At 51.3% G+C, this 14,687-nt stretch overlaps 1 protein-coding gene across 6 annotated transcripts in view; it reads right to left on the bottom strand.

The window, feature by feature from the left end:
• The window catches only part of ALPK1 (alpha kinase 1), a 56,006-nt gene that overhangs the window by 4,809 nt on the left and 36,510 nt on the right, over positions 1-14,687 (bottom strand). For 5 of the 6 annotated variants that reach the window (XM_036031706.1, XM_036031708.1, XM_036031705.1 and 2 more), the window contains 8 exons: positions 13,360-13,446; positions 12,690-12,766; positions 9,892-9,987; positions 8,538-8,642; positions 5,462-7,853; positions 3,223-3,376; positions 1,996-2,158; positions 724-910 (listed from right to left, as the gene is read on the bottom strand). In XM_036031706.1, the coding sequence (XP_035887599.1) occupies positions 724-910; positions 1,996-2,158; positions 3,223-3,376; positions 5,462-7,853; positions 8,538-8,642; positions 9,892-9,987; positions 12,690-12,766; positions 13,360-13,446 (3,261 nt within the window). Of the gene's footprint in view, positions 1-723; positions 911-1,995; positions 2,159-3,218; positions 3,377-5,461; positions 7,854-8,537; positions 8,643-9,891; positions 9,988-12,689; positions 12,767-13,359; positions 13,447-14,687 lie in introns of all 6 variants that reach the window. The other variant, XM_036031707.1, reaches the window with a different exon arrangement.

Below are 14,687 nucleotides of genomic sequence, written 5' to 3'. Positions count from 1 at the left end.
CGGGCACACTGCGATGGACAAGCTGTCGGCTGCCCGTGCTTGTCCAGAGACAGTGTCTGTGCAGTGAGGTGGACTGGAAGCCGGTCTCAGTCAGTGTAAGTCACAGTGTGGCTGGAAGTTGTGCCACATGCTGTGGAAGGGGACAGAGAAGATCTGGGAGAATGTTATCGAATCACCAGCAGAAATAATTAGAAGTAACCTCTTTTATCATTTAAACAAAGTGCAGAGTGTTGGCTAATGATTCTGATAAATAATATACCAAACAGAAAGAAAATAAAAATATGAACACAGGAGATGTAGAAGAAGTCAGATTCAAGGACACACAGCTCTTTGTTCCCTAATGATCCCAATATCACACCTGTAGCAAAGGCAGAAGTTGGGAGCACGGAAAGAGCCAGAAGATTTTCACACATGGAAACATTCATCATGAAGAAACCTAGTCACTCAAGTCCACCAGGCAAAAATTAAAAATCTGTCATGGATTTGCTCCAGAATTTAGCTCAAAAGAACATGAGCCCAATCTTTACAGCGACTATTTGACATCTTAGAGGCATATGCTGTAGATGTTTTCTCAGGCATCATTTGCTACATAGAGTCAAATCAATTAATTCTAAATATTCACTGAACAGTCTATTAAAGAGTGACTGGTAGAGCTAGTGACAAACCCCCACATTTACAAATAAATAATTCTAAATATAAAAAGTAACCCCCAGTTTCACATACCTTGTAAATCTACCACAACTTCTCTGTGATTGGAAAACTCATAAGAAAAATGTCCATAAGCCAGGCCATATTCCGTGGCTTTGTATTCTGTTTTCACCACTTTCGTGTTGTTTGATAATTTTACAAACTCTCCCAGAATGTAAGGTTCCACACTGACACATCCTTGTATCCTCTTGCCCTCTAGAATCTGAAAAATAGAAACGGGGGCCCATGTGACCTAATAGTGAAGGTACAGGCTTTGGGGACCAGCAGATACCACTTTGAACCTCAGCTTTGCCACTTAGGAGGTTTTTTACTTCTAGATTTTGGTTTCTTTATTTGCATGTAAAGTGCTTCACATGGTACAGCATATAATAGAACCTAAAATTATTACTCTTGCATTAAAGTGCACACATCACACATGGGCTGTGATGTGCAAGCCCCCAGGCAGGCTTGCAGGGGGCACGGCCAGGTCACGAGTGGGGCCCCAGGCTGCTCTCCCAGCGCAAGCACTTCCGAGTGTGACTGACTTCGTAGACTTGTTTCAGAAGGTGAGAGTTGATGTTGTGAAATGCCTGGCATGGTACTCAACATAAAGACAGTGAAAAACAGAAGATAGTTTATCATTGTAATAAAAATGGGCCTAAATAGGTCTAAAAATGTCACAAAGTTAAAAAAAAATCCTTTAGGTGTGAATGAGGATTTCTGGAGAAGCAGGGTCTTCTCAATCCAAAGAGGAGAGAAGTCAGCGGGGCGGTTGCCCTCATACTCAGAGAGGCATCCTTGTGAAGAGATTCATTAGCCCTGGAGGGCCCAGCAGACAAAGCTGTGAGCCGTGGGTAGAAATGAGAGGAGGACAGGTTTGGAGCAAAACCTTCACAACAGGTTTATTGGAAAGTGAAAACCTAATAACCACGTTTTCTCACTACAATGTTGAAGCTGTGGCACAGGGCTGGGGGCCAACAGGTACGAATTGGGGTCTGTGAGCCATGTTGAGGGGACAGGCTGTCAGGCGCAGTCTCCGAAAGTAGAGGAGATGAAGGGAGGTCTGCTGAGGGCTGCCCTGACCGTGTGGGGCCAGGCACAGGACCCATGTGTGGCCAGCCCACTCAGGGGATGGCCGGTCCTGCCACATTTACCTGTCTACGTGGATGAAGCAGGTAGAGGAGGCTGGTGCCTGAGCTGATTTTCACGGGAGTGATGGTGGAGGAAAATGGATGGTAGGCTGGGGAGAGAAGTCTAACCTGTGTTTATGGGCCCGTTCACCCGAGAGCCTGCTCCCTTTAATCTTACCAGCAGTATTGCGGACGGGATGTAGAATATCTGCGTGGGGATCTTCTGTTCATAAAGTCTCTTGTTAAATTCGGTCACGTAGTGCTGGGCGGTCATCTGCCGCTCCACATCGGAGAAATGGAGCCACAGCTTCTTCGGGTCCTTGTACTCCTTCCCAACGTATCTACGGACAAACAAAACCACCTCGGTGGCTGTTTCCTGGGGGATGCAGCCATTCCGGCTCCCTGCTCCGCGCCGCCATCTCTGACCCGGGGCCCCTCACTGGGCAGCTCTGCCATGCGGCCTGTCAGCCCACGCGCGTGCAGGTGACTCTGGGCTCCCAGTCGTGTATCTACCTGGACGTGACGCATCTCAGGCCTCAAAGGGTTCTCTTGCCTTTTCTGCAGGCTTGTTTATGTACAAAAAGTGTGGCTTTATAGTTTAACTAGGCTACTGGTAGCACATTCTCCCTCTGCCAGTGGGCAGACGCTCCACCTTTCCTGTCTTTCCTGTAGGGCGGCCACGTTTCCATCATGGGTCTGAGTCATGCCGGTCTGTGCACGACAGCTGACAGAATGTCGGTCAGTCAGTGGAAACTGTTACCAATAAGTCAATGAGGATGAAGGAGGAGCAGGAAGCTGAAAACATACATTCTGGCCAGCTTTCTCAGCCTTTTCAAAATCTTGTAAGTGATTATAGTGGTCCCTCCACTGTAATCTGTGTATCTGTGGGGGTGCATCCCCAGACCCCCGGTGGATGCCTGAAACTGCAAATGGTACTGATTCCTACATACACTACATTTCTCCTATACACATGACAAGGACTAACTTATTAAGTCAGGCACAGTAAGAGAGTAACAGCAGTAACTAGTGGTAAATGCGCTGTAATAAGGTATGTGAATGTGGCACTGTGACATAAAATCGGGGTGACTTGAACTCTGGCACTGCGATACCTCAACAGCTGAGCTACAACAGAGATACTGCTAAGTGACCAGTGGGTGGGGATCCACTGGACAAAGGGATGATTCATGTTCCAGGAGGGATGGAGGGGACAGTGTGTGGTGTCATCCAAATGGCACACGTTTAAAACGTATGAGTTGTTTGTTTCTGGAATTTTCAGACTGCGGTTGACCAGGGGTAACTGAAGATGCAGAAAGCAGAACAGTGAGTGGTAAGGGGGCGACAGTAGTTAGCAGAGAGGAAAATTAGCCCTTTCTATGGGAGTGGCATCAATGTTTTCAAGCAATACCTCCCCAGCGTTTCTTCTTGGTGAAGATGATGGACCCAGAAAGCGTTTCTCTGTCTGCCTTTCTTCTTCACGTTCAGGTAGTCCCCCAGGTATACCACAGTTTCCTGGGCCGTCCACAATTCAGATTTCTTAGAATATTTCAACAAAAGAGCATCTGTAAAAAAGATGAGGAAAATGGATCTTATTTTCGATTATTTTCACAATCGATGGACAAAGTTGAAGTAACACAGGTCCTCATCCAGTGTATCTGAAATCTTCAACTTCTTTGTGCATTTCCCAAATGTTAGCCTCCTCTGTGATGACTAATAAAAAGGTATCAAAGTACAATAAGTAAAGAACGCTTTAGAATAAAATGGAGAATAGACTTTGAGCCACAGAATGTCATTTGTGATGGCAACTCTAAGAAAAAGGCAGGGTTTTTGTATGAAAAGTTAGGAGAGTGAAGGGCCTTGGAAACAAGACCCCAGACAGTCCTGGAACAGGCCCCAAACCTTCTCCTGGTGACCTGGGGTGCCAGGTGTCATGGGCAGCAGTAAGTCCAAATTGTACCTCAGAGGTTTCCAGCAACTCCAGGGATCCTAGATTACATATTAAAGCACACCCTTTTTTCTCTCTCTTGTTTTGTTTAAGTGGGGAAGGTCCAGGAATTACTTGAAAAATTAAAGCCACTGTACCAAGATGTAAACTCAACTGAGAAAGGACAAGGCAGGATAAAATACTCTGCCTTGAAGAACGGAGGAAGTGGGTGAGCAAGAAGCAGCTCTTTGAGAGAAAGACTGACGTGAACCCCGAGGAAGAAGTGCTACAACTTAGGGTTCTGTATGATGTCACTTTCATTTGGAATAAAAAGAGAGAGAGAGAGAGAGAGAGAGATCGGAGTTGAGGTTACCAGAGGTGGAGGTGGGGCGGGCTCTGGAGGAAGGAGGTCAGACTCCAGCGTAAGACGCTGTGTCCACAGAATGCAGCCAACAGCGAGCCGACTGCCGCTGGCGCCGCGGTCGGAGACCTGGGAGTGTTGTTCAGAGAGGAAATCCTGAGGGTTTTCATCATAAAGAGAATCTTTTCCCCCTTTTTTCCCTTTCATTTTTATTGCATTTACATGAGAAAATGGATGTGAGTGAGCCTATTGGAGTCATTTCACTTGTAATCAAACCTTCATGCCACATACCTCAAGCTTACACAGTGATGTATGTCAATTATTTCTCAATAAAACTGGGGAAAAATACCGATGCCTGAGTCCACAGCCCGAGGCACCAGACGGGCATCTCTCAGACAAGGCCTGGAGGTTTAGGAGCCTCTGGGGCCCACGTGGTGCCCGACTGAGAACCACCACCTGAGAGCCCAGTGCTTAGCCAGCTGCGTGGCTTCTTCTGAAGTGCACTTGGCAGTATTTTTTAAAAAGTCAGTAATTCTTCAGTGTCTTAGGCATCATGATGGAACCCTCTGGGCTAGGGGGAGACCTTTGTCTTGTCTTCTTCCCGGAGCCTCCACCCCTCCTAAGCCGCCCTGGACATGCGCCTGGCAAGCGGCCACACCCCGGGCCCATTGCAGGAGGGGACCTCCGGCTGCTCCTCTGGCAGAAAGCCAGTGCTGATTGTGACAGGAGGACACCGAACCAGTCCCCTCGCTGGCTGGGCTGAGCCCCTGCTGTGTCCCCTGTCTGGGTTCTGACGAGGCCAGAGAGGAGTGACAGAGTGACCTGCCACCGTGGAACTTCTGCCCAGAGACTCGCCCGTGCCTCCATGGGAGCCCAGGGGCATGTCCTCTGTGCTGTCTGCCATTTCCCCTTCCGGGTCCACCTTGGCGGGGCTCCCTGTCAATGCAAGAGACCCTCCGTGCACAGGGGTAAAACTCTCTGCCCCTGGAAGGCCGGTGTTCCGCGAGGCCAGACCCTGTCTCCTGGGAGCCGCGTGAAGTGCCCCGAGGAGCTGCTGCTCGTCCGGGAGGACGAACGCACGGGTGCTGCAAGGAAATGGCGCCCAGAGCTGCCCCAGGGCCTGACTGTCCCCGAGTCTGCCGAGACTCCCGTCTCCGGACTGCCTCGTATGTCCTTCTGGCAGGCCTCCAACACAGGTGGCCCGAGTCCTGGGGTCTCCGGAGCTGCCCAGCCAAGCCAGGGGGGCCTGCAGGGCACCTTTCTCTGCACCCTCCCAGCACGACAGGGCCTCCATCTCCCCTGCACTTTGAGGGATGAACGCCAGCTCCTCCAGGGCCCCCAGCACGGAGCTGCCACACTCACCATACGCCCGGCGCAGCTGGCTGGGCTTGAACACCCCTGTGTGCTCCAGCCTCTGGAACAGCCACTCGTGTGTCACCCCTGCCAGCAGCCTTTCAAGGTCATCGGGCTGCAGGGTGCGAGCCTCGAGGGTCCCCTGCCTCACTGACCCTGCCAAGGAAACGAAAGAGCTCCCGCTGGAATTCAGGCAGGACCAGGGGCTGTCCCCCTCCGAGGACCCGCTGGAGAACACGGGGGAGCTCCACCAGCTTGCCGCGGACGAGCTGGAGTTGTGGCTGCAGTTGAGCACGTCTTCAGGCGCATTCCCCTCCTCAGTGGTCGTGCAGTCCTCACGGCTTCTGGGGGCAGGGGGCAGCCCAGCCCCTGGAGCACAGGGCTGCCTTGGGGCACACAGCCCGGGATGGTCACGCTGCCCCATCAGGTCGAGAAGCTGGCCCTGCTCATCCACCGTGGACGCGTCAGGGTCCACGTCCGGCTCTGGGGCTGAGCCCCTGCTCTGTCCCCAGTTCGGGTTCTCACACTGCTCTGTGGGATGGAGAAGCTGGCCCTGCTCATCCACCGTGGACGCGTCAGGGTCCACGTCCGGCTCTGGGGCTGAGCCCCTGCTCTGTCCCCAGTTCGGGTTCTCACACTGCTCTATGGGATGGAGAAGCTGGCCCTGCTCATCCACCGTGGACGCGTCAGGGTCCACGTCTGGCTCTGGGGCTGAGCCCCTGCTCTGTTCCCAGTTCAGGTTCTCACACTGCCCTGTGGGATGGAGAAGCTGGCCCTGCTCATCCACCGTGGACGCGTCAGGGTCCACGTCCGGCTCTGGGGCTGAGCCCCTGCTTTGTCCCCTGTCTGGGTTCTGATGAGGCCAGGAAGGAGTGACAGAGTGACGTGCCACCGTGGAACTTCTGCCCAGAGACTCGCCCATGCCTCCATGGGAGCCCAGGGGCATGTCCTCTGTGCTGTCTGCCGTTTCCCCTTCCGGGTCCACCTTGGCGGGGCTCCCTGTCAATGCAAGGCCAGTGCCGTGTGTGAGCTCTCCCTTGTCTCCTCCAGACCGGTCTCTGGCATCACAGCTGGTTTCTGGAAAGTCATCAATTATTTCAAAGGTCTCTTCTTGGACTGAAGGAGGGGCAGCCATGTTCTTAGGCCAACCAGGATCAGGAGACCAAGAAGCAGACCCAGACAAGGATCTGGAATGAGCAGAAGCATCTCTGGAGCCTGTAGTTCTGACTTCTTGCATTTCTTCCAGACCCTCCTCCAGCCACTCTGCGCTGGAGGTCACGAGTGTGGCCCTGGCACCATGAGGGGGGCCAGTGGCCAAGGGCATGTGAGGTGGACAGGACTCTAAACTATCTTCCTTGGACCCTGGGAAAGAGAGGCCACGAAGCTCTGAAGCCAGTGAACACAGAGCTGTGCTTCCCTCGTCACTGCCCTGCACTCCCACGCCGGCTGCAGGACCCTGAGTGTCCGCCAGGCGCTCTCCACTAGGCTGTCCTCTGGTTGGGCTCTTGTCTCCGTGGTCACTCACCTCTTCCCAGCTGGTGGAAGCGCTGCACCCTGATAACTTGCTCCAGGAGCAAGAGCTCTGGCTGTCACTCAAAATAGCTCCCCTGCCGCTGTGGTGGCCTGGTGACTCCATCTCGGTCCCCACATCTGGGTCCATGGGGACTCGGAAGGCATCTGAACAGGCCCAGCCTCTCCTTCCCGCCCTCCGGGGTACCTCCCAGTCGTTCTGAGCCACCTGAGAGCAGGGCATCCCCCCACCTGCCTGGAGACTCGGCCTGTCTTCTGTAATCATGGTTTCTACGCTTTTTGTGTCTGTTTTAAGTGCCGTGATGCAGACTCCCGGGTTGGCATCTTTCTGTTTGTTTTTGTTGTTTTCACAAGTGCTTTTAAATACTTCACACACGGAAGTGTGGTGCTGTGAGTAGGTTTCAAGGATTTTCTGGAAATCCACTTGACTGTGCAGGATGGGATTGTGCAGCCCACACTCGAAACCCGCTGGGACATAAGCCCCGTCTTCTGAGGTTGCAAAGCTCTGAACCTGCAAATGGTCCCTCACCTGCCTAACAACACATATGACCTCCTGGGCGAGAACGGCTCGCTCCTGACTCCCAGCAGCAGCACTGAATGCGTACAGCTTCCCCATGGCTTCGCAGCAGAGCTGCTGGGCCGCCCGGCCTGGCCCAGTCTCCCCGTGGAGCCGGCAGTGCACCGTGGCCAAGCCGAACGCCGCTCTGAGGAGACTGTGGAGCTCCTGCCTTCCCGTTGCTGGCTCGTCGCGTCTCTGAGTGAGGAGGCCGATCTCGAAGGCCTCTCTGGCTTCCCTCAGATGCGCGGTTCTTGCGCCCGGAGGACAGTCGTTAGAACCAGTGTAGGACAGCAAGCACGTGCCACGGATGTTCTGAGGAAAACAACACATGCAAGATCAGACGTGGACCTGAGCACTGGAGGTGAAACAGGAAAACCGTGGGATTCCTGGAGAACAGTCATTAGAATACCATGAAGAAACAAACACGGTAGTGTAGGACGACAAGTGTGTGCCACAGGTATGCTAGGAAAAACACACACTCAAACAGTGAATGCGGGTGTTTTTGGTGACAGAGGAGGGGGGACTGGCAGGTGGGAGGGGCTAGGAGGAACTATGCTCTCCTGAAGCCCCCGGTGTTTTGTGTCAGCGACGATGTGAAGGGAGTCTGTGAGTGGGACGTGGTCAGTTTCTCTGTGCAGATAGGGCTGCTATAGGGAAACACATCGTTTGTTCAGTAATAGAACAATGGACTGGTGGCCCCAAAGCCTCCTGTGTGTTTGCGTCACCTGGGCAGTGTTTGCATACTAAAGGTCTCTGGGGACCAACCCCAGAATGTTGCATTCACAGGATCAAGGGGGGAGCCCAGGGCCGTGCATTCTGAAAAGGCCCCTTGGTGACTGCAAAGTGCTGGGGACAGTGCCCTGGAATGGATGGTCTCCACTCCTCTGGGGGAATTAGCGAGGTCCCACCAGGATGTCCCCACTCTGCCCACAAAACCTCCGCACAGGACCTCTGACCCTGTGATCTGACCATGACGCCCTCCCATGCACTGCTTACCATGGCCGTGAGCACGAAGAGCGGCGTGTAGGGACTGAGGGCAGCCGCTAGCTTACAGGCTTCAGCGGCCAGCAGCAGGCGGTGGTCCATGTCCCTCAGCAGGCCCTAGGAGAGAGCGGGGGCCACAGCAACAGGCAGGCCATGAAGCCGAGTCTCAGGGGTGCCCTGCCTCACCCAACCCGTCTCAATTGCTTGACAACTGGGCCACAGAAGAGTGACTGTCCCTCCCCTGCACCATCCCTACCCCAGAGAGGGTCAGCCTGGCACCCTGGCAGCATCATCCGCACCGTCCACACTGGAGGAACCCCGTACATTCTGCAGCCAATTAACGGCTGGTCTTTGAGTTGTTCTCAGCAGGGAGCCCTTTGATCTATAGTTTCACAGCAGTTAGGTCCCTCCATTCAGTTTAAAAACATGCACAAGCACCTTGGTGTCAGGCACTCTTCTAGATACAAGGACGTGCAGGTGATGAGCCTCCCAGAGCTCGATTTCTGCTGAGGGGAGGGGACGCAACACCCTATGTGAGGGTGATGCACATGGGTGGGACCGGGGAGGTCCGGGGGACAGCTTCAGTGAATGAGGGATGGAGTCTTCCTCCTGTGTTTGTCTGGCAGCAAAAGCAGCAGCTGAGGTTCCAGTCACTGCCTGCAAGCTGCGTGGGTGTGTCCTCATGCTGCTGGCACTGAGTGTGGCCACTGCTGTCACTTGACACTTCACAGAAATGGCCACCTTGGAGATCATGTGAAAACCTCAGCTTCTGCACAGTTCTGGAGAGCAGGCCAGTGTCCTCCTGCCGAGAGAGACCCTGGTGGACACGGGGCCTGGCTCTGCTCTGGGCAGCTTCCTTACAGGCTGCACACTGCACACCTGACCCAGTATCTCTGGACCTCCACTTATCTCTCTCTGAAATGGGGCTGACACCTGTTGCCCAAAGGACTTCATGTGGATCACATACACAGATGCTTTCTGGATTGTAAAGCAATGTATCAACAGTAGGAATCATTATTACCAGGGCTAGGGCCCTCAACAAGTGCCTGATGCTCTGATTTGAGTACCTGATGATGAAACTTCAAAAATGTTTAAAAACTTAAAAAAAACCCTTTCCTTTGTCATTGAGGTGGCTCAGGTGTGGAAACTGAATTCTGTGCTCATTTGGAAGTTCCTTCCCCATCACTGAGTGACCTCCAAGTGTCTGGGGCTGGGCCAGGTGCGGGGGCAGCACAGCTCATAGGACACGCTGGAACCATCCTGAGCAGTGTGGATGTCACCCACGAGGGGAGACACCATGCTCCCTGACTCCAGCACGGAGGGGGAGGCTGATGGTCTGAACCGCGGTTTGGTGAGCGATAGTTACCAAGTTAATCCGTGGGCTGTTTTTAAACTTCTCATACTCTTGCTTGCTCATAGACACAAAGAGGTCTGCCAGAATCCCTAACGACGTGGAGATGCCCTGTAGGGAAAGGCAGGCAGACAGACAGACAGGAATTCATGGTGAGTCATTGCTTGTACTCTGGCCTGAAGGCAATCAGCCCTCCCTATGGACCAGCACTTCGTGTGACTGATATTCTTGTGACACAGGACACTGTCCCATCCTGAGGCCACGGACACCATGCGAATGCAGTTCCTTCCAGTCAGGCTCACTCGGCCAGCTCTCTCCACGTGGTGGGCTGTTGGCAGCTTGGAGGACGTGGCAACCCGATGCCGCCGTGAGTGGGAGAACGTGCCCAGACTTACATGGAATAAACTGTCTGGCAGGAAAGCAGATCCTGCTTCTTCACTTCTTGAATGAAGACATGGCGTAAATAATTAAGTGATGTCTTTGACCACTTCATTCAAAAAAAAGATTTTATGTACAAGCACCTGGGTGCAGTCAGCTGGGCTATGGAGCCATGCAAAGGTAAATGCATGACAAAGCAGACAAACAACTGGCTCAGTAGAAATAACTATGTAAGTGGATTGCTACGAATCAAAATAGAAACACTAGGACTTCTGGCCAAGGTGGAGGCATAGGTAGACACACTGTGTCTCCTCGCACAACCAAAAGAAGGACAACAACAAATTTAAAAACAAAAAACAACCAGAAGTGAGAGAAAATCGAACTGTATGAAAGTCCGACAACGAAAGAGTTAAAGAAGAAACATTCATCCAGACCGGTAGGAGGGGTGCAGCTGGGCAGCTGGGCAGAGAGGACTCGCAGCAAGGTGGTGGCTGGAGGATTGGGGCTGACATGGCAGTGGCTGGCGGACCCTGCGAGACAGCAGCTGGTGGACCAGGTGGTTCCATATTCACAAGCAGATAAACCGGGAGGAACAACAGGGGAGCGAGACAGACCGTGCAACCCAGGGTTCCAGTGCAGAGAAATAAAGCCTCAAAGCCTCTGACTGAAAACACCTGTGGGGGTTGAGGTGACAGCAAGAGAAACTCCCAGCTTCACAGGAGTGTTTGTTGGAGAGACCCACATGGTCTTAGAACATACACAAACCCACGCACCCAAGAGTCAGCACCAGAAAGGCACAATTTGATTGTGGGTAGTGGGTGAAGTGACTGAAAGTCGGCAGAGAGCAGAGCAAGTGGCACTGTTCCCTCTCAGACCCCTCCCCCACAGACAGTGTCACAATGCAGCAACGTGGGTTGCTCTGCCCTGGTGAACACCTAAGGCTCCACTCCTTACTATGTAACAGGTGTGCTGAGACAAAAAAAAAATGGCCCAAATGAAAGAACAGATCAAAGCTCCAGAAAAATACAACTAAGCAATGAAGAGATAGCCAACCTATCAGATGCAGAGTTCAAAACACTGGTAATCAGGATGCTCACAGAACTGGTTGAATATGGTTGCAAATTAGATGAAAAAATGAAGGTTATGCTAAGTGAAATAAAGCAAAATGTACAGGGAACCAACAGTGACAGAAAGGAAACCAGGACTCAAATGAACAGCATGGACCAGAAGAAAGAAAGAATCATTCATCTGGAACAGAATGAAGAAATGAGAATTCAAAAAAAATGAGGAGAGGCTTAGGAACCTCCAGGACATCTTTAAACATTCCAACATCTGAATCATAGGGGTACCAGAAGGAGAAGAGGAAGAGCAAGAAGTTGAAAACTTGTTTGAACAAATAATGAAGGAGAACTTCCCCAGTCTGGCAAAGGAAATAGACTTTCAGGAAGTCCAGGACACTCAGAGAGTCCCAAAGAAGTTGGACCCAAGGAACCACACACTAAGGCACATCATAATCACATTAGTCAAGATTAAAGATAAGGAGAGAATCTTAAAAGCAGCAAGAGAAAAGGAAACAGTTACCTACAAAGGAGTGCCCATAAGACTGTCAGCTGATTTCTCAAAAGAAACCTTATAGGCAAGAAGGGCTTAAAAGAAGTATTCAAAGTCATGAAAGGCAATATTACTCTACATCCAAGATTACTCTATCCAGCAAAGCTATCATTTAGAATGCAAGAGCAGACCAAGTGCTTCCCAGATAAGGCCAAGTTAAAGGAATTCATCATCACCAAGCCCTTATTATATGAAATGTTAAAGGGACTTATCTAAGAAAAAGAAGAAGATCAAAACTGTGAACATTAAAATGACAACAAATTCACAGTTATTAACAACTGAGCCTAAACAAAACCAAAAACAAACTAAGCAAACAACTAGAACAGGAACGGAATCACAGAAATGGACACCACATGGAGGGATATGGGCAGGGGAGGGGAGAGGAAAGAAAAGGTACAGAGAATAAGCAGCATAAATGGTAGGTAGAAAATAGACAGGGGGAGGTTAAGAATAGTATAGGAAATGTAGAAGCCAAAGAACTTACATGTATGACCCATGGACATGAACTAACAGGGGAGAATGCGGGTGAGGGGGGTGCAGGGTTGAGGGGAATAAAGGGGGGAATGGGACAACTGCACTAGCATAATCAATAAAATATATTTTTTAAAAAAGAAAGAAATATACTACTAACTATAGGCCAGGAGTCCAGTGCGAGCGAGAACAGAGCAGCACAGGAGCAGGCGGCCCCGGCCCAGTCCTGTGCCCACGTGGAGCCAACAGAACAGGACCAACGCAACCTGTAGGCGGTGAGGTGAATTGTGCCACAGGAGATAACCGCCCAGGACAAACGTGTGCAGAAGAGAAGAGAAAGGCTCACAACCAACCTTCTTATCCGGCTGAGGAAGCGTCAGGTACCCTGCGATCGAGGCCCACGTTAACTCTGCCGCTTCGGACCACATCCCTGGAAAAAGGGGGGCATGGGGGTGACTGCTAGAGTCTGCTCTCGTGACAGAAAATGCCTTGAAAACTACAGAAGGGGGATTCATTAGTGCCTGTCAGAAAATTCCAGGCTGGGTCCGGTTGATGGCAGACAATAATCCGCTTTCCGGTGTGTTTAACATGGGTGACAGGGAGAGAGTAAGAATCACTGTGCATCACACATGTCATGCATGTCAGTGTAAAAAAAGTCACCTCCAGTATTTACGAGAATAACAATTACCTGCCTCTGTTAAGTTTTCAAACACTTTAGTGCCTGCATTTTAAAGTGTAATTGCAGTTCTGTAAACTCTGCTTGAAAACTCCTAAGTACCTTTGAGGATTGAATGGGGATGGTGTCACTACGTCAGGGGACTGAGGGTCAGACACCAGAAATAACGTGAGAACCCCATGTTAATGTTCACAAGGAACAACTGTAAATTTCAGAACTCAACAGAAAATGTCTGTTTCATGAGCATCCATCACACTCCTGGGACCCTAAACGTCCTCCTCTCTCACATGAGAACACAGAGGGAGGCGGCTGGACGTTGCAGGTGCGGGCGGGCAGGCGGGGCACACCTAGCTTCTGCAGGATCTGCCCTCGGATCTGCACGCAGACGGACTGCACCAGGACCCGGTCGCTTTTGTTTCTGTATTGCCAGGTACCTGTGATAGATGAGGGAAAGAGAAATGCATTGTTGGTCTTGAATTTATGCAGGAATATTGTGGTGAAATAAAAGCATTTTCACAGAAGTCTTTGTGAGCACACATGGTGGACATTCGAGCAGCAGCCTCCTCTTGCACGCAGCACGAGGTTCCAGCTCCTCCTCACTAAGGTCCAGGGACTAACTCCTCCCTCTGTGACTCTGGCCCCTTTGTGTCTCTTTTCACAGAGGCCACATTCTTTGCTGGGACCACTTCCCCTTGGCTCCAGAGCAGACCACTCCTGCTTGCTCGGGTCTCAGTCTCTGCGCTGTGGCCTCCCAGGGTATCCCGGTCAGTGTGGCCCCAGCATCCTTGAGTGTGTGGGCTGTTCGTCCCATCTACCCAGACCACACAGAGGAGAGTGGGAACAGGTCCAGCACCCACATTGTGAGCCTTTCTGAAGAGAGCAGGGCAGGCACCACGCTGCTCCATTTGACTTGGGCGAGGAAAGTGGTGAGCGGCTTGGTGTTTATTGTGACAAGGGCGGGGCTGAGGTTCACTGGTGAGTGAATGTCAGCCAGTGCAGACTCGGGCAAGATGGAGAGGGCAGGCTGGGCAGGACCACTAGGATGCAGACCCACTGGCTCTCCCTCCTCGTTATTCTCTGTCACGGCACCCTCTGTGTTTTTGTTCTAGCTTTTTGTTCCAGTGTGTGCATGCCTGTGCATGTGTTTACACACATGTGCCTCTGTGTGTGTGCAAGGTGTAGAAGGTGAGAGGTTTGCACACTTCATGTTAGTGATGGTGGCCACAATGAGGGGTGTGCGGCCAGTATTTCTATTCCAACCTGCTTCCGGGCTTTAAGGCACTGGAAATATCTGCAGGCTTTAAGGTGCTGGAGACCTTGTACCGAAGCGCATTGAACTTAAATGCTACTGGAAATTGTATTCAGCTTATTGGGAAAGTTCTTGACCAGAAATTCAGACAAGATATTGGGAGGCTTAAATGATTTGTCATCCAACCATTACCACTTGCTTCCATCCATGTGTGATTGAATATTGAAATGTTTTTTATTAAAGTTCTTAGGTAGCAAAGTTTATTTTCCCAGCCATTCGAATGCTCTGTCCCCTTAAATTTTTCCAAGGCCCATGGAGTTACCTGCTTCAGTGGTTATTGTCCATTAGGGAACCCTCTCTACAATGAGGCTGGGAGATACACGAGAGGCCTTGGTCATTGCATTTTGTTTGTTTTTAATTGGAGAG

Source organism: Phyllostomus discolor, chromosome 8 (genome assembly GCF_004126475.2).
Source record: "Phyllostomus discolor isolate MPI-MPIP mPhyDis1 chromosome 8, mPhyDis1.pri.v3, whole genome shotgun sequence".
NCBI lineage: Eukaryota > Metazoa > Chordata > Mammalia > Chiroptera > Phyllostomidae > Phyllostomus > Phyllostomus discolor.
This window is presented reverse-complemented; position numbering and strand designations above follow the sequence as displayed.